The sequence below is a fragment of the Felis catus genome, chromosome E3 (assembly GCF_018350175.1).
Source record: "Felis catus isolate Fca126 chromosome E3, F.catus_Fca126_mat1.0, whole genome shotgun sequence".
NCBI lineage: Eukaryota > Metazoa > Chordata > Mammalia > Carnivora > Felidae > Felis > Felis catus.
Genome location: NC_058383.1, coordinates 18,380,645 through 18,403,419, shown reverse-complemented (window position 1 = coordinate 18,403,419; position 22,775 = coordinate 18,380,645). Strand labels below are relative to the sequence as shown.

Here is a 22,775-nt window from a genome sequence, read left to right as displayed (position 1 = left end):
GAAGAAGCCTGGCTCGGGGAGGCCACCCTCTAGAGCTCTGGGGAGGGTTCCCTTAAGGTTCTATCTCGAGCCCCAGGCTGCAGCAGAGCGGGCAGGGCCAGGCGACTCTGTCCCGGTCCCCGGGCCCGCGTACACTCGCAGGGTGGCTCCGGGGAAGGTCACCGGGCGGACCTGCCGGCTGCTCCGCGTTCGACGGGAGGCCTCGGACCGTGTCCAGACGGCCCCCGGGAGCCCCTAGACTGCCTGGAGCAGCCGGAGCGGCGGGGGTCGCTGGACCAACGCGGAGCAGGGGGTGAGCCGGGCGCGCTCGGGCGCAGGTCACGTGGCGGGCGCGGGGGCGCGCGGGGGCGGGGCCTGGTGCGCGCGGCTCCGCGGGTGGCAGGGCGGGCGGGAAGGGGCGGGGCCTCGGGCGGGGCCGCCGGGGGGAGGCGGGCGGGCCGGCGGGAGGGGAGGAGTGGAGATGGCGGCGGCGGCGGCTCAGGGGGGCGGGGGCGGGGAGCCCGGGGGAGCTGATGGGGTCGGCCCGGGGGTCTCGGGGGAGGTGGAGGTAGTGAAGGGGCAGCCGTTCGACGTGGGCCCGCGCTACACGCAGCTGCAGTACATCGGCGAGGGCGCGTACGGCATGGTCAGGTGAGGGGGCGTTCCGGGGGGAGGGGGCTCCTGAGGATGGGGGACCGGGAGGGATGCCGAGGGCCTTCTGGGCCGGGGAGACTCCCAGGGTCCTGAGGAGGCGGGGGCTTTCGGGAGGCTGGGGGGAGTCCCACGGAGGGGGCCTTGGGCTGCTTTCTGGGGGAGCGGCGCTGCGTACGTTCTAATGGGAGGGGGCTTGGAGGCCGCAGAAGCGCCCATTCCGTTGTGAGGGGAGGGGCATCTGAGTGTACGTGGGGGAGCTGTGGGGCCCTCGGGGACCCTACGGGCTCGGGGAGAGGCGGAGAAACTAAGTATTCTTGGGGAGGTGATATCGTCAGCGAAGAGCGAGCGAAGGACCCTACTCTGGGGAGAGGATGCCTTGGATTCTCCCAGTAAGGCCTGCCAAAGAGTTTGGGCGAGAAGAGCGGAGCTCAGGGCTGGACAGGGTGGGGCAGGCCTTTGGGCCTGGGGCCAGGGGCCCAGTGAGCCATGAGGGGTCCAGGAGTGCCCGCTTGCAACTTTTAGGAGGGATCTGTGAGCTCTCTCATCCCCACTGTGTGCTCTGGGCCTTTGTTCATCTGGGAAGAGCTCTCCTGCCCAGGTGCCTCGCCCTAACACCCGTGTCTGTCTCAGCCCTTCTTTCCGGTCTCTCCTGTGACTCCCTCCTTCTCACTGTGTGTGCCTCACTGTACATCCTCCACTCACGTCCCACCCCCTGGACCTGTCTTGGGTTGAGGGAGCCCATCCTGGATAGGGGAGGATGAGAGGTCAGGGCAACTAGAATGGACAGGATTGAGGCAAGGGGAAGTCAGTGAGCGGTCAGTCTCTTCCTCTGTTTGTGAAGTCACTGAAGGGCTGCCTGGCTGGTCCCCAGCTTTCTCCCTGGAGATCCCAGGCCTTCACAGCAGGAAGGAACCAGCATTGTTTATGACTTGGCCAGAATCCTCTCTTGCTCCCTCCCCTCCCTGCTCAGGCCTGGGTGGGGCCCCCAGGCCTGGACTCCCCCTATGTAAGGCCACACCGACAGCATCTCTCTGGCCCCCTCAGCTCAGCTTATGACCACGTGCGCAAGACTCGCGTGGCCATCAAGAAAATCAGCCCCTTCGAGCATCAGACCTATTGCCAGCGCACACTGCGGGAGATCCAGATCTTGCTGCGCTTCCGCCATGAGAACGTCATTGGCATCCGGGACATTCTGCGGGCGCCCACCCTGGAAGCCATGAGGGATGTGTATCCTTCACCTTGGCCAGATGGCTGGCCAGGCATGGCCTCAGAGCGGGGCTGGGAGAACGTTGGCTTTCTTTCCGTTTCCTTCTTCCCTGCCACACTCCAAAACAAACCCAGTAAATGAAACTTTCCAGCAGAAAAGAGGCCACAGAGTGTAAGACGACTGGGAGGCCCGAGGTGGATCCTGGCCTGCCTGCCGCAGACAGGCTGTGTGGCCTTGGGCAAGTCTGTTCTCCATGCTCTGCCTCATTTGGAGGGGAGGGAGGGGAGGGCTGGGCTCTATGGGAGCTTTGTCTTTTGACATCTGCAGTTCTGTGACGTGATCCGGCCTCTGCCCACGGTCAGTTCTTGTTTGACAGACGATGATTCTTTTCTCTCTGGGTCCTCAGACGGGAAGGAAGGCAGGAAGGAAGAGAACTGCCCCTTTTTTGAGGGCCTACTATGAGTCAAGTGCAGTGCATACCCAGTACTTTGACATCTCTTGTTCTACCTCCCAACTGCTGTATGAGATGGGTCATCAGCTCCATTTCAAAGATGAGGAAACTGAGCCTCAGAAAGCCTAAAATCAAGTGCTACCCTTGCTGCCTCCTACCCTCCCCCAGATGAGAACTGTCCTTCTTTCTCTGGGACTTCCTGCTCAGAGCCTCACCCCAGTCACCTGTGGACTTGCACTTTGCCCAGGGAGGGACAGCCTTGCCTTTGTTGCCCTTCCCCCCACCCCCACATTGCTTTCCTAGCTCGCTGTCCACTTCCTGCCAGGCTCTGTTGTTAGCAGCTTGTAGCACCCATCACCTCTCCCCACCCAACCCACCCCCGGTTAGTCCCAGTTCCCCACTCAAATGTGGGGATTTGCGCCGCACTGTCTGCAGCCCCCACCACAAGCTGTGGGCAGGAAACCTCCACAGTCACCCCCAGCTTGCTGTGTGACCTTAAATCAGGCACTGCCTCTTGCTGGGCCTCTTTGTCTCTTAAAACAGCAGGATTGATCCACATGTTTTCAGAAGGCCCTTTTGAGGCTGATTCTCAAAGACAGTCCTGAGGGTCATCTCGCTGAATCTTCATAACTGCTCTCTGAAGAACCCTTCTTTCCCCTATTTTACAGATAAGGAATTAGAGGTGCAGCCAGGTTGAGGTCATAAGGCCAGTGAGCAGTGGCGTGGGGGTTTCAGACACCGGCAGGACAACTCCAGAGCATTGCTCTTGACTGTGAAGCTCTCCCGCCTCCTGCAGTTTATTATCCCCGTTTTCCCAGGAGGGAAACTGAGGCTACAGAATTGAAATACTTCTGCTCAGCGCTCCCAGCTGAGATGCGGCAGGGGGCCCGAGCCCAACTGCTGAGTCTGGGCCTTGTCCAGCTCGTGATAAGGGCTGGCAGATCTTTCGAGTCCTAGCTGGAAGGGGACGTAGAGCCTAGTCACCAGAGCCTGTTCTTCTTAACCAAATATCTCCTGCTGCCCCCACGTGGGGGGTCTCCGGTGCCATCTTCAGCTACATTGTGCAGGACCTGATGGAGACAGACCTGTACAAGTTGCTCAAAAGCCAGCAGCTGAGCAACGACCACATTTGCTACTTCCTCTACCAGATCCTGCGGGGCCTCAAGTATATCCACTCAGCCAACGTGCTCCACCGGGATTTAAAGCCCTCTAACCTGCTCATCAACACCACCTGCGACCTTAAGGTCAGAGGATTAGGTACCTGTCCCTTCTTCCCGTGGGTCTGGGGCTTCCAGGCGGCCATTCCGGCCCGCTTGAGTAGAACGTCGCAAGCAAAGGGAACATTGTGGGCAGAGGCGTGGTGAGGTGACCACTTGGGCCTTGGAGGCCTTAGGCACCGAGCTTAGCAGCCTGGGTTGGCTTCCAGATCTGTGATTTTGGCCTGGCCCGGATTGCCGATCCTGAGCATGACCACACTGGCTTCCTGACAGAATATGTGGCCACACGCTGGTACCGGGCTCCAGAAATCATGCTTAACTCCAAGGTAAAGGGGCCACCCGTGCCTGAAGGAAAGGGACCAGGTTCCAGAGAGCTCTAGAGCCACCTCTGAGCCAGGCATCACCCCTAGATACAGGAAGTCTGCCCCCAGGCCTAGTCACGTGACTCTGGTGCTTAGGCTCTGGAAAGAGGCTGAGCATTAACTCCTCCAGGCCTGTGCCCTCTGCCTCCGTGGCTGGTATTAAGTCTAGACTGGAGTCGTGGCTTGGCCCAAATAGCAGGGCCCTGCTGAAGCTGGCCTAGGAGCCCACTACTTTCTCCTCCTCCGCAGGGCTACACCAAGTCCATCGACATCTGGTCTGTGGGCTGCATTCTGGCTGAGATGCTCTCCAACAGGCCCATCTTCCCTGGCAAGCACTACCTGGACCAGCTCAACCACATTCTGGGTGAGGGGGGCCTGGCCAGCTGAGTGGGGGTGGGGGGAGATTAGTGGGAGGTGAGATTTCTTTATAGTCCAGGTACCACCACATGTGGAGCCCCTACAGCATCTCACAGTATTTCGATGAGATACAGGTACTATCCCCATTCGATAGATGGGAAAAGCAAGGCTACAGCCCACACTTAGGAAGTGCTAACATCAGAATTTGAACATAACGACTGCCCAAATCCAGATTCCTTGCCCTTCATCACCATAGTATTGGCTGAGAGATTAACTGTCAGGGCCTAGAGCTCGATGGTGGGGACTCTAGTTTCTCTAGTTTCTGTTCCCAGAAGGGAGAGGAGAACTCTCAAAAAGGCACCTGCCTTACCCACAGGGATCCTGGGCTCCCCATCCCAGGAGGACTTGAATTGTATCATCAACATGAAGGCCCGAAACTACCTACAGTCTCTGCCCTCCAAGACCAAGGTGGCCTGGGCCAAGCTTTTTCCCAAGTCAGATGCCAAAGGTGAGAGAGACATGGGGGTCGGTATGGGGTAAACACACAGTGCAGAGGAGGGAACATGAGCCAAGCCGCTGGCTGAGTAGACAGAAACCTGGGCATGAGAAGCAAAGCAATGCTTCTGGGAACTCTTCCAGCCTCCCTTTTGACCCCTGACTCTTGCCCTTACCTAGCCCTTGATCTGCTAGACCGGATGTTGACCTTTAACCCCAACAAACGGATCACAGTGGAGGAAGCACTGGCTCACCCCTACCTGGAGCAGTACTACGACCCAACGGATGAGGTGGGCCAGCCACCAGCAACAGGGCTGGTGGGTAGATGGATGGGTAGGCGACCCTCAGTACCCGGCCTGAGCCTGACTTCTTTACTACCCCAGCCAGTGGCCGAGGAGCCTTTCACCTTCGACATGGAGCTGGATGATCTACCCAAGGAGCGGCTGAAGGAGCTCATCTTCCAGGAGACAGCCCGCTTCCAGCCTGGGGCACTGGAGGCCCCCTAAACTGGACAGACACTTCTGCAGTTTGAGGCCTGGTGAGTGCTCCCCACAGCCCACGCACAGATTCAGCCTACGCCAGTGCTCCCGGCACGCCTCCATATAGTCACAAGCCTGTTCACGCCAATGAGGCGTGTGCATGGTGGCCACAGAAAGGCTAGAGCCTGCCCGGGCCACAGACCTGGGGGCCACAGGTTCTTTACATCCATCTTCCTTTCCCCTAGTCCCAAAGTCTCCCCCCGGGCAACACCCTGCACCCTCCAGCCCCCTCAGGGACCTCAGGCCCCTCTCTCCCATCTGAGGGACAGCCAGAGTTCGGCTCTCCCGGTATGGGCAGAGAGGCAGGTGGGGCAGTAATTGCTTTGGGAGGAGCCAGCACCCGGCCTGACCCAGATGCCAGGCTTCCTCACACCTGGTGCCCGGGTCAGCGGTTTGCACACCCACCCACGCAGGGCTCCTTCCTCGAGTCTCCTTTCCACCTTTCCCGCCAGCCACAGCTTGATGGAAGGAAGGCACGCACACCTGGGCTCAAATTCCAGCCCTGCCCCTTAGTAAGAGCTGTGTGATGTTGTGCAAGATACCTCACTTGTCGGTGCCTCAGTTTCCTGGGGAGAGCCCTGATGACGAGAGCAAACATAGGGCACTAATCATTGGTCCGAGAGGCTTATGTGTATTAACGCATTCAGCCCTCCGGCTGTCCCTTGAGATAGGCACCGATGTTATCCTCATTCGCAGTCAAGGAAAACAAGACACATCCCAGTCAGCCGTGAGGAACAAATGAGGGGACTTGAGGTCAGGGCTCTGGCAGGTCATCTGGTGGGTGCTAATGGCTCCTTTCCTGCCTGCCTTTCTGTTTAGGCCCTGCCTCCTGCCTGCCCCTCCCCTGCTGGACTGTTAGAAAATGGACACTGTGCCCCGCCCAGACCCCCCCGGCAGACCGGGTCAGGGCGGAGGGCGGGCCTGGCCACCTTCCCTGATTTTGCTCTGGCCTCCTGCTTCAGGCAGGCCAAGGTTCCCTCCGCCCCACCCCCCTGTCCCTCCCAGGACCTGAGGGGCTTAGGTGGCCCCCCACGCAAACTACCCTCTGCAGCTTGCCTTTGTCTACCCCGGCTATCCCAGTCTCTGGTAGTTCTGGAATGGAAGGGCTCTGGCTGTCCCAGGACCTCCTGAAGGGCAGTGAGGGGATGGGGGACGCTGAGTAAGGGACTCAGGGCAAGCCCTGACCCACTAAAACCCCGCCCCATTTTCCCCGAAGGAATATTCCTGAGGCTCAAGGGCTAGTATCCCTGAGGAGCAGGGCCCAGGCCGAAACCCCTCCCCCAAAGCTGCCACATCTAACACCCCCTGCTGCCTGTGTGTGTGGGCGAACAGAAGTGGGGCTGGGGGCACGAGGAGAGCCTGGTGCCCCTGCCCACCCCTGTGCCTGTATCTAATATATAAAGATAGAAACGTGTATATGATGGCCCTGGCTCTGTCTGTATCCGCCGATGCCCTACCCTAACCATTACTTCGAGGACTGACTCGCCTGCCCAGCCCCTTCCCAGCGGGGTGGCTTTCCCCAGTCCTGGTGCTCCTTGGCTCCCCGGGTGGCCAGGGTTGAAGATGGGAGTGTAAGGAGCGCCAGACTCCTGGACAGAGTGGGGTCAACTTTCCCCTTAGTCACTGTCCTCTCCCCTCCCAAATGGCTTCCCATCTCGCTGGCTGGGGTGATTCGGGGGTGACTCAGGGACATCCTACACACCCCTGGATTCTCTGGAAATGGCAAGGGGTGGTGTGCTGTATACCCCGGCCACCAGCACCCATGGGAGGGGGGAAGGTTGTAGCAGACCCAGCGCTTGGGGTGGGGGTGGGGGTTGTTTCCCCAGCATGGCCGAGGAGAGAGGGGTGCTGGGGTCCGTGGAGGATCTAGAGGCGTGAGAGCCAGAGCTGCCGGGCACCTCTCCTGCCTGTACCCCCTCCCCGGCTGAACCCTGCAGCCTGGCCCCAGGCCAAGAGCCGGCTCAGCAGGTCCCAGGGGTGTGGTGGCTACCAGCGGTGGAGCCAGCCTACGCTGGCCAGGCAATCAGCAGAGGCAGCACAGTCCATCAGGAGCAGCCGAGTGTGTGGCAGCGGGAGCCCAGAGAGGCAGCGTGACCATGAGCTCTCTGCTCTCCTACGCCCTGCCCGCCCTGGGCAGCTATGCCATGCTGTCCATCTTCTTCCTGCGCCGGCCTCGCCTGCTGCACACACCCTGGGCTCCAGTCTTCCTGCCACGCCTGGGGGCCCACCGAGCAGGTACGCTGGGCGGCGGTTGGGCGGGAGGATGGTGATGGTGACTGCTGAGGGTGGAGTAAGGACAGCAAGGGGCCAGCAAGGGTGGACGGCAGTGGGGGAGGTCCAAGCAGCGGGCTGTCAGGAAGAGGGCAGAGCCTGAGGTAGGAGAGCAGGACGGCAGGGAAGGATGTGGAAGGGGGAAGAAGAGGCAGGGGTGAGGGGAGAGGAGGGAGGCCAGGCTCCTGGGACCCACCCAGCTGCCCCACACAGGATCTGGAGAACTACTGGAGAACACCATGGAGGCCATGGAGAAGTGAGTGCACCTGCCAGCTGTGAGCTGCGAGACACCAGGAGGCGCCACTCACTTCCTAGTCTGAGTGACCGGGGCCCTCTGGAGGTGTGCAGTGCACAGCCTGCCCATCCTGCCGTGAACTCTGGCCCACGCTCCCCTAAACCTCCCCGCTGTCCTGTGGTTTGTCCTGTTCCTTCCCCCGGGCCTCTCCGCACTGACCTTCACTCCCACAGCTCCCTGGCCCAGCGATCAGACTTCCTGGAGCTTGACTGCCAGTTGACACGAGATGGCGTGGTGGTGGTATCTCACGACAAGAACCTGTCCCGCCAGTCAGGCGTGAATAGGGACGTGAGCAGCCTGGACTTTGAGGTGGGCCTTGCCCCAGCCCCCCCCCCCCCCCCACTCTACCCAGAGAGCCACGGTGCCTCCACGCGTGCCCCCTGGTGACGTGCTCCCTCTTCTCCCCAGGAGCTGCCCCTCTACAAGGAGGAGCTGGAGGTCTACTTCTCACCAGGTGAGAGTGTGACCTCACGAGTGGGGTCCTGGCCTCAACCTTCCTGCCCTCCCTTCTCCTCTGGGACTCGTCCCCCTCCCCCTGGGCTCCCACCCCGCCCATCCCCCTCTGATCCCTCTTGCCACAACCCACCCAGGTCGCTTTGCACACGGGTCGGACCGGCACATGGTGAGTCTGGAGGACGTGTTCCAGAGGTTCCCTCGGATGCCCATGAGCGTGGAGATCAAAGAGGAAAACGAAGAGCTCATTAACAAGGTGGTGCTGCTGCGGGGCTGGGGTGGGAAGGGACCTGGGGCTGGAGAGAGGCCTGACTCCCCTTCACCTCTTCCTTCTCCTCCTCCCAGATAGCAGGCCTGGTGAGGCACTTTGACCGAAATGAAATCACCGTCTGGGCCACGGAGAAGAGCTCGGTCATGAAGAAGTGCAGGGCTGCTGTGAGTCCCTGCTCCCTCCCTGCTCCAGCGGCCCCTTCTCCCAGGCGCTGGAGGCTCCAGGGGCCTAGGCTGGACAGGTGTGGGGTGTTGTGGAGGAACCAGCCCTGAGCAGAGTCTCAAAGGGTGGGATGCCGAGAGGAGAGGGGTGGGGACAGGGGGAGCACAGGCATTGCTGCTGGAGACCCAGAGGGTGCGGTCAGGCCTGAACGCTGGGCCGACATACAGCTCCGATCCCGCAGGTGGTGGACCTTCCTGAATGTCCAGCGCTGTTTCCCCTGCAGCCTAAGTCCCCTTTCTGCTTTCCTGGGAGCAGACTGACCCTCTTCTCCCTTCCCCTTGCCTCCCAGAACCCCGAGATGCCGTTCTCCTTCACCATCGGCCGAGCTATCTGGTTGTTACTGCTCTATTACCTGGGGTTGCTGCCCTTTGCATCCATCCCGGAGAGGTTTTTCTTCTGCTTCCTGCCCACCATCATCAATAGGTACCTGCAAGGTCCCTGCTTGCCTTCTACATCCTCCCCCAGGCCCCCAGATGCTTTTGTCCTCAAACTCCCCCCACTTCAAGCCCCACTACCTGGGGTCCCAGCTCCCTGGCCACCCTCAAGGATCCCCCCAGGGTCCCCTGAAGAGAAGGATTTTCAGGAGCATTCATGAATACTGAGGAGCCAGGAGGCTTCCTCCTGGAACCCTTTGAAATTCTATGCAAATGTGTGTTGATGTGGATGGGTTTGAGGACAGAGTATTCATGTATTCATCCATTTCATCCAACAAATATTTATTGAATGTCTCCTCTGTTCTGGGCACAGTGACACTAGTAAACCCAGTGTGAGTGGAGTAAGGCCCTCGGTGAGCTTATAGTCTGGCTGGGAGACAGATATCAATCAATTATAGTATTCTCTGATTCTCAAAAGGAAAAGCAAGTTTTTTCCTGCTGGGAGAGTGGGATTAACAAAGTAACAGCTGGGTAAAGTATCAGAAATTTGGATACTTCACCAGCTCTGAAGCCTGGCCCCTCCCTTCCCTTTCTGAGAACTGTGGCAGCTCCTAGGCTTCCTTCTCCCCTGTGTTATCCTGAGGGAAGCTCTCAGCCAGCCCCCACAATCTCTTGCTACAAAGACATCATTAGACTACCGAACTTTGTGTACAGACCTTCTCATACAGTGTTTGCAAAGTGTTTTCACATCCTTTGGTTGGTTAGAGCTTTATCTATGGCAACCCAGAAGGTACTAGAATCATGACACCGCCCCCTCAGTACCCATGGAGAATCTGAGGCTCAGAGAGGTTCTGTAATTTGCTCAAGGCCACACAGCTAGAAGCGCAGGGCCTGGGTTTGTCTGGGTCTGACCCCAAAACCTGTGCTGGGACATTGTAAAGGGCCTCTAAAGTCATCCCTGAAGCGGGCCAATCATGGGCAAGTAGCCGACTCACTGGAGTGTTGTCTGGTCACAAGAAGCTGGTCGGGCCCAACCAGGGGACCTTTAGATTGTGCATCTAGCTTGAGAATCAAGCTGGGTTCTGGTCTTGGCCCTGACCCCACCACAGATTTGCTGCGACACCTTGGGCAAGTCACCTTAGCTCTCCAAAACTGAGTTTCCTCCTCTGTACAACAGCGAGGGAGGGCACACTCTCAAAGTATAGAGGCACAGATGTGCACATAGAAGAATCTCACTAAACAACAGGTGACTTTTTCATATGGGCTTCTAGAGGCGCCAGGGTAACACCGGTCAGGGGTCACTACCACCCCACTCCTGTGACAGACTGAGACGCAGGGGGCTGATCATGATTCCACCTCTCTGCAGGACCTACTTCCCATTTTCCTGCTCTGGGCTGAACCAGCTGGCAGCTGTGATTTCCAAATGGTGAGGGGGTGAGGATGCTGGATGGCGTGTCCCCGTGGAGACCTGCCGCTGCCCTTCTTAGTCCCCTCTCATCGTGGCCTTTGCCACCCTCTCCCCACTAGGTTAATCATGAGGAAAAGTCTGATCCACCACCTGGAGCAGCGAGGAGTGCAGGTGAGGCTTGACCTCCACGCCCTCAGCAAGTGGGTGATTCACAGTGTGGGCCTAGCACAGCGTTCCAGTGAACAGCTCTGCTACCGACTAACTGGGTCCCCTGGGCAGGTCACCTTCGGAGTCTCAGTCTCTTGATTTGTGAAATGGGGGTGATGGTGCATTTAACCGGTACTTAGTAATGGCTTGACAAGTGTAGCCATTATCGCCATGATGCTGCATTGAACCTACTGTCCTGATTCCTGAGGAGGGGGTGAGTGGGGCTGGGGAAAAAAACCGGCCCGGCCCCTCCCCTGAGCATCCACTTTGATCATTTAACTAGCAAACCTTTGTTGAGAACGGACTACATTCCAGGCACTGTGGTACCAGGGGTGGAGCAGGGAGTCAAATCAGGGGCAGAGGAAGGAAACGGGCACTCACAGGCACCAAGTGGACAGAAAGGAAACAGCCCTGTGGTCTGTGGGGTCACAGGAGGCCCTCTGGAAGAAGTGAGGAGCTGGCTCGCGCGGAGGGGGAAAGGAGAGCCTCTCAGGCAGGCTCAGCCTGTGGGAAAGCTGCGGGGAGCAAGAGGCCACGGCAGGAGGAGGAGGAGCTGAGAGAGGTTCCACCAGGCCGCGGCGTGGGGCGAGGGGAGCCGGAGGAGGCGGCCGAGGCTGAGGCAGGCGGCCTGTGAACCTCAGGAAGGAACCTGGACTTCAGCCTGGAGGACGGGAAGCTTTGGAGGGCCTGAAGCAGGGCAGAGACCTGATCCAGTAGAGTCTGGGATTAAGGAAGGGCCACCGACGTGGAGAAGCGATCATGGGCGCCAGGGTAGGAGCAGAGAATCTCAGGAGGCAGATGCCGTCGCTGACTGGTCCTGGGCTGAGGCGTCAGCAGTGGGATGGGTGGACCAGCTGGCTGACGGGCCAGCAGCACTCCACAGCCCGGAGGTGGGGGTGAGTGAGGCATGGGGAGGACGTGCCTCTTTCAGATTAGCACCTCCACAGCGCCTCCACTCCGTGGGCCTTCACCACAACTCTGGAGGTTGGCCCATCGTTCCCATTTGTCACGTTAAGAAACCGAAAGGTCCAGTGACTTGCCCAGGGTACAGACACCATCTCTACCTACCACCATGCCCACGGGAGAGGATTCAGGCGTCAGGACAGACACACAGCAGCAGCGGATTCGGGCAGGCCTGGAGACCTCACAGCCGGCTTTCCAGGGGAGGGGGAACAAAATGCTCTGATGTGAGCAATAGGCGATTTATTTCCCTGGGTGTGCATCCTCTCACCTTGTCCGATTGCAGGCCACCAACATGAAGTCACTGAGCACAGAGTTGGGTAGTATTTCCACCTTACACATTCAGCAGATGCAAACAACCGCCAGAGCCTAGGTAACAGTAAAATGTAGTAAAATCATTAGGAAGTGATGAGTTTTGAGTATTTATTACCTTCGTTTTTAAAGTAATTTATTGAATTACACGTTTATATAATTTAATATTTAATAATGGCTGTGTTTAATAACCAGTTTGCAAAAAAATCTGGACTAACAATCCACTCCAGCATCCCACTGCTGGGAGGTCTCTGCAGAGGAGGAGAGCTCCCCCCATCTGGATTCAAGGGGAAACTCCAGGTAAAGTTGTTTGAAACTATGAGCCCCTCCCTCCCCACGCAGGTGGTCTTTTGGTGCCTTAATGAAGAGTCGGATTTTGAAGTGGCCTATGGCCTGGGGGCCAGTGGCGTCATGACAGATTACCCCACAGCCCTGAGGCGCTACCTGGACAACCATGGAGGAGCTGCCCAGGCCTCCTAACAGCCCGGAGGCCCTCACCCTCTCCTCTATTTCTCTTCTTCAATAAATATTTTCTTTTCAGTCATGTGGTGGTGTTTGGGGGGCATGGGTGGGAGGAGGTCCTAGCAGACTGCAGAGGGCAACTTAGGGCAGAAGAGGCCAGCCTAGGGCCAGAGTCTGGGGCCCTAACCACCTTGACCCACTGGTTCCACCACATTCCAGGCCGAGTAATGCCACACCCTGTGCCAGCCTGGCCTCCACTCTCCTCAGGAATGTCCCTTGCAGGAAGGAGCAAGGCTCCTGCCCCTTCAGGGCCACAGGTTCCATTCTCTTGAGGCTATGAAGAGCCTTAAGACACAGGCACAGGACAAGGGACTTCATCCGCTCATGGCGCCGCAGATGGTGGACATGGCCTCAGAGGCTGAGTTTAGAGTTTGCTCATCTGCTGCTTCAGCCTTTCCAACCTTCACTTCCAGATCTATTCCAGAAGTTCCCCAAACTCCTCAACCCTCTCCAACCCTAGAACCTTATGCATTGAACGAATCACATGTTTCACAAACCTTTGTTGACTACTCTAGGCCAGGCTACGTACTGGGGCCACTGCAGGGAACAAGACAAGTCTCCTAGGGCAGACGCACACATTTTCCTGTTCAGAGTCACGTGAGAAGCCCACAGCAGACACCGAACTCAGCCTGCAGAGGCAGGGGCATCAGAGGAGGCTGCCTGGAAGAGGTGATGCTCAGCAGTAGGAACTGGGAACTTGTTCCCAGGCTCCGGCTCCCAGAGATCTAACACAGACGGACGGGCACCGTTAGCTCTTCCGTTCCAAGAGCCTGTCCCGGGTGCTATGGCAAAGACGGTGGAATCGGACCAAAGTGAGAATTCCAACGTTGCCTCTTCCCGGCTGGATAACCTCAGGAGCGTGGCTAGACCTCTTTGACCTCTGTTCCCCGTAAAATGGGGAACAAAAGCTGCCTCATAGGATTGCTGCGGGGATTAAGAGAGTGGGGCACCGGGTGGTTAAATGCAGATAATTATGGCTATTATCTCCCCGGGGACGTGCGTCCAGACACCTAACCCCGAGCCAGGTCTGGCACCGCAGATCCTCGCCCCTTCAAGGACCGCGGGAGGCCAGAAGGGCGACGAGACCCGGGCCGCGGGGCTGTCTGGCTGGCTTGCGGGCCGCAGCCGCATTTCCGGGCCGGCCGGAGCCCGGAGCAGGGGGAAGGGCAGCCGAGGCCTGCGCTGGCCGCGGTGTGACGCGCCCCCTCATTTGCATGCGGCGCGCCGATTGGCCACGGCGGCCGCCGGGACCAGAGGCCGGCCCCCTCCCCCTCCCGCCGCAGCGGCGGCAGCAGCTGGTCTCGGTGTAAACAAGTCGCGGCGGCTGCGAACCCGGGCCGGGGGGGACGGCGCCCACCAGGAGCGCCCCCCACTCCCAGGCCAGGCCACCTCGGCGGACCGGGCCCCCGCGCGCCCAGGCGAGGTGAGGCCCGCATCGTCAGGGCTGCGCGTCGCCCCGAGCCCCCGCCCCGCCAGCGAGGACTGCCCCCTTCCCCCGGCGTCCGCCCCCCACCCCCGCGCCCCAGGTGAGCCCCGGGGTCTCAGGTAAGGCTCCGCGATGCAGGTAAGAGCCCCTCGGCATAGACAGGGCCTCTGCGCCCCCCGCCCCCCCGCCCCAGGTAAGAGCCCCTCCCCTCCTAGGTGACCGTCCACCTTCAGTGAGGGCCTCTGCCTCTTCCAGGTGAGGGACCCTCTCCCCAGGTGAACTCCCTTGTACTTCAAGTGGAGCTGCTAACCCCCCACCCCGCCCCGCCCCGCCCTTGGCAGTTCAGGACCCTCCAGCTCCTAACCCCTCCATACTCCCCCTAAATGAGAACTGACAGCTCATCCACGCCAGAGCCCCTTCCTCCAGCTTCAACTGCCAGGTCCGCAGGGGTGAGGCCGGAATTAGATGCGTGACTCACCTCAGGCTTCTCCAAGCCTCAGTTTCCCCGTGATGCAACTTGAGGCCTCCTCAGTGAGTCAAAACTGAGCCGGTTCCGGCCCCTGGAGAAGCTGCTGCCTCTGGGGAGAGGAGACAGCAGCCAAGTGTGACGGAGAGAGTCCCCATGGCCCTGGGTGTGCCCGCGTATGTGTGGCCCTGGTCCTGACAGCCCACTCCCTCCCCGGCAGGCACTGGGCTCCCTCTGCTCCCCGTGGGCCGCTCCCCGGGTGGGGCCACTGCCCCCGGCCCCCGCCATGGTGCGTATTTCAAAGCCCAAGACGTTTCAGGCCTACTTGGATGATTGTCACCGGAGGTATAGCTGTGCCCACTGCCGCGCTCACCTGGCCAACCACGACGACCTCATCTCCAAGGTAACCAGGTCCCAGTTGGAGGCGAGAGGGGCTACCTGGCAGCTCTCCCACCAATGGCCCTGACTCCCTTCCTTTCTCCCTCCACCCTTTAGTCCTTCCAGGGCAGTCAGGGGCGTGCCTACCTCTTCAACTCTGTGTGAGTATTTGGTCCCCCTTCTTTCTTTCCCTGACCTCTGTTGTGACCTGTGGCCCCTGGCATCGTGCTGAGACTCCCAGAGTCCCCTGATTCAGGTTGGAAGCTGATGTGATCGCCCTTCTCTTGGATGCTAAGAACAGACACAGTTGGATACAAGCTAGCGGGGGGCTTTGTGATGGCGGGACCCTCCCTGGGACTGCCCCCATGTCCCTGCAGGGTGAACGTGGGCTGCGGGCCAGCCGAGGAACGGGTACTGCTGACAGGCCTCCATGCTGTGGCTGACATCCACTGCGAGAACTGCAAGACGACTTTGGGCTGGAAATATGTGAGTCCGTGACCCCTGACCCCAGGCAAGCCTTTGACCCAACCTCACTTCACCTCCTCCTCACAAGCAGTCATCTGGTAACCTTCCAGAGTGTACAGGCCCAGCTCACTCAAGTCAGACTGTCTTTTCATCCCCTGACCATGCCCTCTTCTGTCACATCTTGCAAGGGCTTTTAGAATTTTTCTCTCCACCCATCCCTCACGTGCACATGCGTCCCATTTTAGAGATGAGGCGATCGGCAGAATGACCATTTATTGAATGCTTACGTGCCACGCACTGTTATGTGCTTGGCATATGTTATCTCATTTCATTGTTACAACAATCCTGTGGGTAGAGTCTGTAATTATCTCCACTTTACAGAAGAAAGGAAGGCCCAGAGATGGTAGGTAACTTTCCCAAGGTCACACCACGGGTAAGGAACAGAACAGGTACCAGAATCCTGGTTGCGTGTTTTGTTGTCTGTCTGTTTTTAACTCCAGATCCTCGGCCACTGGCTTCCATTGTCATTCAGAGGTTCAGAGAAGTTGCCCCAGACCCCACAGTGACATGGAACTTGGGTCCATGAGCTTCCTTTTCACTGTCCTCATGGCCACAGCTGCTATCCGGGGTCTGATTTCACTACCTGAGTCTCATTTCCTTATCTGGCTGTGGAGGATGAAGCCACCACCTGGCACCCAAAATTGTCATGGGGATCAGATTAGATGCAGCAAAAAAAGATGCTCTTGGGAAACTGTAGGGGACATGGTTGGTTCCTCAGGCTTCACTTGGAGTTTTGGTGCCTCTGAGAGGTGGATGCCCCCAGCAGAGGCAGGCATCCCGCCCTCATGTGAGTTCACGCCTGGCCTTGCCACAGATTTGTGCTTTGTGTCCCCGGACAGGTGGCTCGGCCTCTCTGGACCTCTGTAAAATAAAGAGATGGCCTAATCCAGATGTCAAAAACTCAAGGGTTTGAAGGGCCAAGCGCATACTGTGGGTCTGCAAAAGAGGCACCATAGATCTGGGGTAGGGGGGGAGGAGGGTCTGTAGCAAACTGGAGTAAGCATGGCCTGCCTATATCCTAGTATTTTTAAGTTATTTTTACTAAACTCTCTGATGGCCAAATAAAACACCTGCGTAGGCCAAAATTGCCCTTCAGGCTACCAGTTTGTAATCCCCGGATCTTTTAGAAACTTCCATATCCTCTCTGTTGGAGCCAACATTAGTACTTAAAAAGTACCGGTGATTCAGAGAGCTCTGTCTGTCCCATTAGTGAGAAACCTGGCTCTGTCATTTACCAGCTGTGTGTCTTGTGGGCAGGTGGTTTGGCTTCTCTGCATGACAGTTTCCTTATATGTAAAATGGGGCCAGTCGTATCTATTCCCCAACCCGATCCCTTTTGGTAAAGCCCTTGCTCCAGAGATGCCGTCCTCTCCCCCTCTTTTCAGGAACAGGCCTTCGAGAGCAGCCAGAAGTACAAAGAGGGGAAGTACATCATTGAACTCAACCACATGATCAAAGACAACGGCTGGGACTGACCCCTGCTCCTGCCGCATGTGGCTCGAGCCCGGCCTGACCGCCAGGGGGCGCCACTGGCTTCCCTCCACCAGAAGGGAGCTCTGGACCCTCAGGGCTCCTGCAGAGGACGGATCCAGCTCCTGTACATATATTTTATTGCATGCACTGTGACCTTGGGGGGAGCTCAGAAGGAGGACGACACCCCCGCACTTCCCTGCGATCTGGCTGGCTTGGATCTCGTTTTTAACCCCTTCCTGCCCCGCCTGCCCTATAGATATGGCCTGTGTGCTGCTCTCCTGGCCCCAGTGCACCGTCTGCCCTGTGAACTTCTCCCACCGGGCCCCTTTTACCCCACGCGTGTCTGCTCCCCTTGTTCTGTAGCGTTTGTACATAATAAAACAATGGAGTGGAGACAGCCCCATGCTCACGTGGAATCCGGGAAAGGGGGACTCAAATGCAGATTCCTTCCTCCGTCGACCTGTTCTTTTCTGGGCCCCCACAAGGCATGGAGTAGGCACTGCGGTCAAAGCTGGGAGTCTGCCCTCCGGAGACTCAGCCATCTGAGACCCGGGACCGATCTCACTGTCCGTGCAGATTCCCGAGCCCACTCTGGCTCCCTAGGCCTTGACCCCGGCTGATCTGCGCCTTCTCAGCTTTAGCGTTTTGCCGCCGCCTAGGGGCGAGCTCTCCTGGGAGGCAACCGCGCAGCCGGCTTCACCGCCCCTCTCGCCGCCACTACAACTTCCAGCGGCCCCAGCCGCGTCCGTCCGTCTCCTCCGCACCGAGTCTCGGCGCTGCGCCTGCTGGGAAGCGTAGTTCCGAGGGTTCCCCAGCGCGGGACCTTCTGGGAAACCCAGGCGCCAGCCGTCAGAGGCTGTCGAGCGGTGGGTGCTTCGGCACCTCGGAGACTCGGCGGAGGGTGGAGGTTTTTCAGAATGGGAAGCAGGAAGGACTACAGGGTTCAGGCCTCGGCTGCGGAGTCCTCGAGGTCCCCAGTGCCCCGCGTGACAATAAGCTCAGGCCGCGTCCCTCCAGCCCTGCTGTTTCCCTCAGGTCATGCTTCATCCCCTCCAAGCTCTGGCCTCCAAGTGAAGGGGGATGGGGCGGGGGGGGGGGGGTCACCTGCTAGAAAAGTGTGGGGCGCCAAGGTCTGCCCCGGGACTCTATGGACTCCATCCCAGGGTCCAGGCCCCGCCCCTCAGTAGCTTATCCCTAGCCGGGGCTCCCCCCGTGGGAACGGGGACCAGCTGGCCGGAAGCGCCAAACTGCGTCCCTGTCGAGCCCCGGGGATCAATCAGGCCGAGGAGTTAATTATGTAATGAGGGGGCAGGGGGTCGGGGCTAATGAAGCCTGGGGTGGGGGCAGAGAAGGGGAGGGTACCCAGGTATCCGGCCCCCTCTTGGACCCCTTCCAGGCCCCAGGGGTCTCCACCCAGCCCAACTCCAGGGCCCCAAATAGGGGAGGGGCTGTGATCCTGGGTCTGGAAGGGGCTGAGCTGTGAGCTATAAAGGGGGCATCTCTCAGCACCCGGGGACTCTAGGCAGCGTGACCTGAGGCCAGACAGGACTACTCCATGTACCATCCACGAGAGTTGTACCCCTCCCTGGGGACAGGCTACCGCCTTGGGCCCCCCCAGCCGGGAGCAGATTCCAGCTTCCCGCCTGCTCTGGCAGAGGGCTACCGCTACCCTGGTGAGCATGGGGGCCAGCTCCGGTGTAGAGGCCGTGGGGGGCTGTGGCCCTCTGCTGGCTCTCATTCCTCCCCCATCTCCAGATCTGGACACTCCCAAATTGGATTGCTTCCTCTCCGGGATTGAGGCTGCTCCCTGCACCTTGGCCGCTCCCCCACCCCTGCCCCCGCTGCCCCCAGCCCTGGGCACTGAGCCGGCCCCCCCAGCCCCAGACGCCCTTCATTCGCTCCCTGGAGTCAGCCTGAGCCTGGAGAACCGGGAGCTGTGGAAAGAGTTCAATTCCGTGGGAACAGAGATGATCATCACCAAAGCTGGGAGGTGAGGGGCTGGGCCAGGGTCAAAGGGCCCAGTGTGCTCCTGGTGGGGGTCTTTTGGGAAAGGCAGAGTTCCTGGTGAAGGGGCTAGGTTTGGGGGTTCCTAGAGGGTCTAGAGCGCTCCCTAAGTTCAGGGTGTGATTGTGGCCTGGGTCACAGGTTACTCTACGGCAGGATCAGGGGTCATTCTGTGGCAAAGGTCAAGGGTCAGTCTGTGGAATCTGTAGCTGGTTTAAGGACCAACCTACGGCAAGGGTCCTAGGTCAGTCTGGGCCTGGGTCAGAAAGTCCGGCTGGGTTATAGTATAATTCATATGTGGCCCAGATCAGGGGTCAGTCTGTGACTGGAGCCAGGGTTCAGACTACGATTGGGGTCAAGGGCCAGCCAGTGACCAGCATTCAGAGAAATCTGGCCAGGATCAGGGTCAGTATGTGACTAGGTCTGGGGTTGCCCTGGAGGCATGGCGTGTGGCCTGTGAGCCAGGAGCTCGGGCCTGAGCGTGGTAAGTCCTCGGTCCCACTGAAGGCAGGACACTGTTTTCCTGAAGCAGGTGTGTCCAGCAGTGTAGACTGTGGTGCTGGAGACTAGGTGAGGAGACCAGAGTGGGGAGCAGTAGGCTCTTGGCAAGACTTTAGGGACAGAAGCGTGTCACCACTGCTTCTGCAGATGGAGTTTGAGGGCTTAGGAGTCCAGAGTCTGGCTCTGCTCCTAATCTGTGTGACCCCGGTCAGATCGCCTGTCTGTCCCGTCACTTCCGGCTCAAAGACCCTGCCCTCTGGATTCTAATTCCACCTCTCTCAACGTTTCTCTGACGAAACCGGGTGAGCGCCGGTGGTGGCTGCGCCCACCCCTGGCCGGCGGGTCGCGCCAGGCCTCTCCCATCCCCTCCCCTGTCCAGGCGCATGTTCCCTGCTTGCCGAATATCAGTCACTGGGCTGGACCCCGAGGCCCGCTACCTGTTTCTCCTGGATGTGGTTCCAGTGGATGGGGCTCGCTACCGCTGGCAGGGCCGGCGCTGGGAGCCCAGTGGCAAGGCCGAGCCCCGCCTGCCCGACCGCGTCTACATTCACCCTGACTCTCCTGCCACCGGTGCCCACTGGATGCGGCAGCCCGTGTCTTTCCATCGTGTCAAGCTCACCAACAGCACGCTGGACCCCCATGGCCATGTGAGGCCCTGGCTGGGACAGGCTGGGGGTTGGGGGTGGGACCCCGGGCGGGGAGTCATCTCGTTTCTTCCCTCTCAGCTGATCTTGCACTCCATGCACAAGTACCAGCCCCGCATACACCTGGTGCGGGCAGCCCAGCTTTGCAGCCAACACTGGGGGGGCGTTGCCTCCTTCCGCTTTCCCGAGACCACATTCATCTCTGTGACAGCCTATCAGAACCCGCGGGTAAGTGACCCTGCTGGAGGGGGTGGGGGGCCCCACCCAGGCCGTGGGAGCTCTGACTCCGCGTGTGTGTCCCCAGATCACACAACTGAAGATCGCAGCCAATCCCTTTGCCAAGGGCTTCCGGGAGAATGGCAGAAACTGTAAGAGGTGGGCATTGCTCATTCATTCACTCCTTCCTTCAGCAAACGTCTATGGACGGCCCACTGTGTGTCTGGCACTGTGCTGGAAGCCAGGAGCACAACAGTAAGGAAAAACACTTATTCGCTCGATGATCCCACAGATACTTGTCTTAGCACCTGCTGTGTGCCGGGCACAGTTCCAGGCACTGGAGATCCATCATGAAGAAAAGAAATGAAGCCCCTGCCCTTATGGGACTGACGCTCTAGTGGGCAGAGGAGACAAGTAAACACGAGAAATAAATAAAATATAATGTGTTAGGGATAAGTTCTGAAGAGGAAAGAAAGAAAGGAAGACAGGAAAGACTGGAGTGGGGTATTTATTAGATTAGAAGCCTGTGCCAGGTCCTGAAGGAAGTATGGGAGGAAAAAGTCCTGAAGGAAGTGGATATCTGAGGCACAGCGTGCCAAGAAGTGGGAACAGCATGGGCGAGGGCCCTGAGGTAGGAGCACACCTGCGGTGCGGCTGGAGTGGAAGAGGCGAAGAGGCAAGTGAGAGGCGAAGAGGAGCCAGGCTTTGTTGGACAGTGAAGGTTTATTTAGGACTTTGGCTTCTGTTCTGAGTGGAGCTCTCTCAGTCGAGCTGTTCTTTGCCCTCAAGGGGTGTACAGTCAGGCAGAAGAGACAGCCGTTAATCAAAGGGTCACCCTAACAAATATACAGCAGAACAGCTGACAGATGCTATGAGGGTGGTGGAGTAGTGCCGTGGGAAGTCGGAGGACTTCCTTGAGGACGTGAGACAAGAGCGTGAACTGAGCCAGGGATGAGCTGGACAGGTGAGCAGGGGCAGACGAGAGGATTCCAGAGGATGGCTGCCAGGCAGCCGGTGATGGGGAGGTGGCCTCAGCCCATGCCCTGGCCTTCTAGCTTGGGAAGGAGTTTCCCAAATGCAATGAAGGCAATAGGAAACCACTGGAAAGGTTTAAGTGGAAGATACTTTGCCCTTTCTAGTCCCTTAATTCTCTGGCCTTGAGTTCCTTCATCTGTAAAATGGGTATAATAATGGCACCTCCCTAACAAGGTCCCTGGGAGGGTGAAAGGCCTGGCACCTGGTAAGTGCCATTATTACCATCATCATCATCATCACTATCATCATCATTATCATCATTGTCACTGTCCTCTAGGGAGCGAGATGCCCGTGTGAAGAGGAAACTGAGGGGCCCAGAGCCAGTGGCCACAGAGACCTATGGGAGTGGAGGTGAGCGTAGTCTCAATAGTGATGGGGGCCAGTCCTCAGATGCTGTTCCTCCTTAGCCCGACCTCTCTCTTCTGCCTTCCCCAGATGCACCAGGGGGCCCCTGTGATTCCACACTGGGGGGGGACGTCCGTGAGTCAGATCCCGAGCAGGCCCCAGCCCCCCGCGAAGCGGCCCAGGCCCCGGCTCCTCCGTGTGGCGGCTCCAGTGCCGAAGCCTACCTTCTACACCCTGCCGCTTTCCACGGGGCTCCCAGTCACCTTCCAACCAGGCGAGTGGGACGAGGGCGCAGAGTTGGGCTGTTTCAGGTCGGGGAGCCCTGCGTCCTGTCCTGACACCTCCTCTTTACTTCAGGAACCCCAGCTTCCCTGAGGCTGCGGACTCAGGGCGCCCGGCCCCCTACTCGGCCGCATTCCTGGAGCTGCAGCCTGGGCCCGGGGGCTCAGGATACCCAGCAGCTGCACCCCCAGCCCCCTTCGCCTCGCACTTCCTCCAGGGGGGCCCCTTCCCCCTTCCCTACCCCGGCCCTGGGGCTTACCTGGACGTGGGCTCCAAACCTATGTACTGAGCTCTTGCTGGGCCCCTCTGCCTCCCTCCCTGTCCTCGGTCCTAGACCTCCGCCGCCCTTCCCCCAGGCCTGCAGCCCCATCACTTCCACTGGCCCCATCCCCCACACCAAATGGCGGCCCGGGGGGGCCTCCCCCACCCCACTTCACACTTTGATTTCACTCCCACCCACCCTGGCTTCAAAGCTCTGGCTAAGCTGCTGGGAGTCCAGCTGGGGCCAGCTTCCCCTTCCAGGCTCTCACCTCGGTGTGAATGGAGGGAGGCTCTGCCTGGCCAAATGGGGCCACTGCCCAGCACCCCCTCCTCCTGGGCCTCAGCCTTGGGCCCTGCAAGTTCTACCCCCTCGCCCCAGGACAACCCACACCAGTTTGTTCTCAGGACCAGAGTATTTTTGTTAATAAAACTCAAAAGACCTCAGTGCTCTGGAAACATTGGCTAATGGTGTTTAGCCCTGGGCAGGGCTGGGTGAGCAAAGGTTTTGTGGGGAGACCCGAGCCCCAATTTACACTTGCCAGTTTCCAGCTGCTTGACCTCGTGCATGTAAATCAACCGGCTTTGGTGCTGTTTCCTCTTCAGGGAAGTGGGGAAAGGTGAATGTCCTGACCCTCACTGTTTTGAGAATTAAAGAAGGCTGCT

General features: G+C 59.0%; 4 protein-coding genes across 8 annotated transcripts; all 4 read left to right on the top strand.

The window, feature by feature from the left end:
• Positions 1 to 453: 453 nt before the first annotated feature.
• Positions 454 to 6,677, top strand: MAPK3 (mitogen-activated protein kinase 3). 3 transcript variants are annotated; one of them, XM_023247125.2, is made up of 9 exons: positions 454 to 630; positions 1,678 to 1,860; positions 3,346 to 3,535; positions 3,718 to 3,834; positions 4,120 to 4,234; positions 4,604 to 4,735; positions 4,903 to 5,012; positions 5,106 to 5,260; positions 6,081 to 6,677. In XM_023247125.2, exons 1-8 carry the CDS (start codon positions 461 to 463, stop codon positions 5,226 to 5,228), a joined length of 1,140 nt encoding a protein of 379 aa, XP_023102893.1. In that variant the 5' UTR covers positions 454 to 460; the 3' UTR covers positions 5,229 to 5,260; positions 6,081 to 6,677. The 3 variants fall into 3 exon arrangements, with proteins under 3 accessions (XP_023102893.1, XP_044904237.1, XP_044904236.1); XM_045048302.1 differs by lacking the exon at positions 3,718 to 3,834; XM_045048301.1 differs by having other exon boundaries at positions 4,903 to 5,260.
• A 146-nt stretch (positions 6,678 to 6,823) lies between these two features.
• GDPD3 (glycerophosphodiester phosphodiesterase domain containing 3) lies at positions 6,824 to 12,574 on the top strand. Of its 3 annotated transcripts, XM_003998691.5 has the most exons (10): positions 6,824 to 7,496; positions 7,746 to 7,788; positions 8,001 to 8,136; positions 8,236 to 8,281; positions 8,418 to 8,536; positions 8,626 to 8,715; positions 9,063 to 9,196; positions 10,514 to 10,573; positions 10,675 to 10,726; positions 12,377 to 12,574. In XM_003998691.5, exons 1-10 carry the CDS (start codon positions 7,358 to 7,360, stop codon positions 12,512 to 12,514), a joined length of 957 nt encoding a protein of 318 aa, XP_003998740.1. In that variant the 5' UTR covers positions 6,824 to 7,357; the 3' UTR covers positions 12,515 to 12,574. The 3 variants fall into 3 exon arrangements, with proteins under 3 accessions (XP_003998740.1, XP_019676282.1, XP_019676283.1); XM_019820723.2 differs by lacking the exon at positions 10,514 to 10,573; XM_019820724.3 differs by lacking the exons at positions 10,514 to 10,573; positions 10,675 to 10,726.
• Positions 12,575 to 13,514: 940 nt separating this feature from the next.
• Positions 13,515 to 17,221, top strand: YPEL3 (yippee like 3). The gene is made up of 5 exons (XM_023247126.2): positions 13,515 to 13,979; positions 14,669 to 14,851; positions 14,944 to 14,987; positions 15,204 to 15,312; positions 16,737 to 17,221. The coding sequence occupies exons 1-5, from the start codon at positions 13,518 to 13,520 to the stop codon at positions 16,824 to 16,826; spliced, it is 888 nt and encodes a 295-aa protein (XP_023102894.1). The 5' UTR covers positions 13,515 to 13,517; the 3' UTR covers positions 16,827 to 17,221.
• A 143-nt stretch (positions 17,222 to 17,364) lies between these two features.
• TBX6 (T-box transcription factor 6) lies at positions 17,365 to 22,556 on the top strand. Its single transcript, XM_011290514.4, has 8 exons — positions 17,365 to 18,497; positions 18,580 to 18,814; positions 19,709 to 19,976; positions 20,055 to 20,201; positions 20,278 to 20,348; positions 21,502 to 21,575; positions 21,660 to 21,843; positions 21,927 to 22,556. Exons 1-8 carry the CDS (start codon positions 18,380 to 18,382, stop codon positions 22,138 to 22,140), a joined length of 1,311 nt encoding a protein of 436 aa, XP_011288816.1. The 5' UTR covers positions 17,365 to 18,379; the 3' UTR covers positions 22,141 to 22,556.
• Positions 22,557 to 22,775: the final 219 nt, after the last annotated feature.

Bases quoted from the DNA above. Each gene is read 5' to 3' on its own strand.
- MAPK3 (XM_045048301.1), top strand. From the start codon at position 461: ATGGCGGCGGCGGCGGCTCAGGGGGGCGGGGGCGGGGAGCCCGGGGGA. The intron at 631-1,677 runs GTGAGGGGGCGT...TGGCCCCCTCAG, and splicing joins GGCGCGTACGGCATGGTCAG to CTCAGCTTATGACCACGTGC. The intron at 1,861-3,345 runs GTATCCTTCACC...TGCCATCTTCAG, and splicing joins CTGGAAGCCATGAGGGATGT to CTACATTGTGCAGGACCTGA.
- TBX6 (XM_011290514.4), top strand. From the start codon at position 18,380: ATGTACCATCCACGAGAGTTGTACCCCTCCCTGGGGACAGGCTACCGC. The intron at 18,815-19,708 runs GTGAGGGGCTGG...TCCCCTGTCCAG, and splicing joins ATCATCACCAAAGCTGGGAG to GCGCATGTTCCCTGCTTGCC. The intron at 19,977-20,054 runs GTGAGGCCCTGG...CTTCCCTCTCAG, and splicing joins CGCTGGACCCCCATGGCCAT to CTGATCTTGCACTCCATGCA.
- YPEL3 (XM_023247126.2), top strand. From the start codon at position 13,518: ATGCAGATAATTATGGCTATTATCTCCCCGGGGACGTGCGTCCAGACA. The intron at 14,988-15,203 runs GTGAGTATTTGG...ATGTCCCTGCAG, and splicing joins GCCTACCTCTTCAACTCTGT to GGTGAACGTGGGCTGCGGGC. The intron at 15,313-16,736 runs GTGAGTCCGTGA...CCCTCTTTTCAG, and splicing joins CGACTTTGGGCTGGAAATAT to GAACAGGCCTTCGAGAGCAG.
- GDPD3 (XM_003998691.5), top strand. From the start codon at position 7,358: ATGAGCTCTCTGCTCTCCTACGCCCTGCCCGCCCTGGGCAGCTATGCC. The intron at 9,197-10,513 runs GTACCTGCAAGG...ACCTCTCTGCAG, and splicing joins CTGCCCACCATCATCAATAG to GACCTACTTCCCATTTTCCT. The intron at 10,574-10,674 runs GTGAGGGGGTGA...TCTCCCCACTAG, and splicing joins GCAGCTGTGATTTCCAAATG to GTTAATCATGAGGAAAAGTC.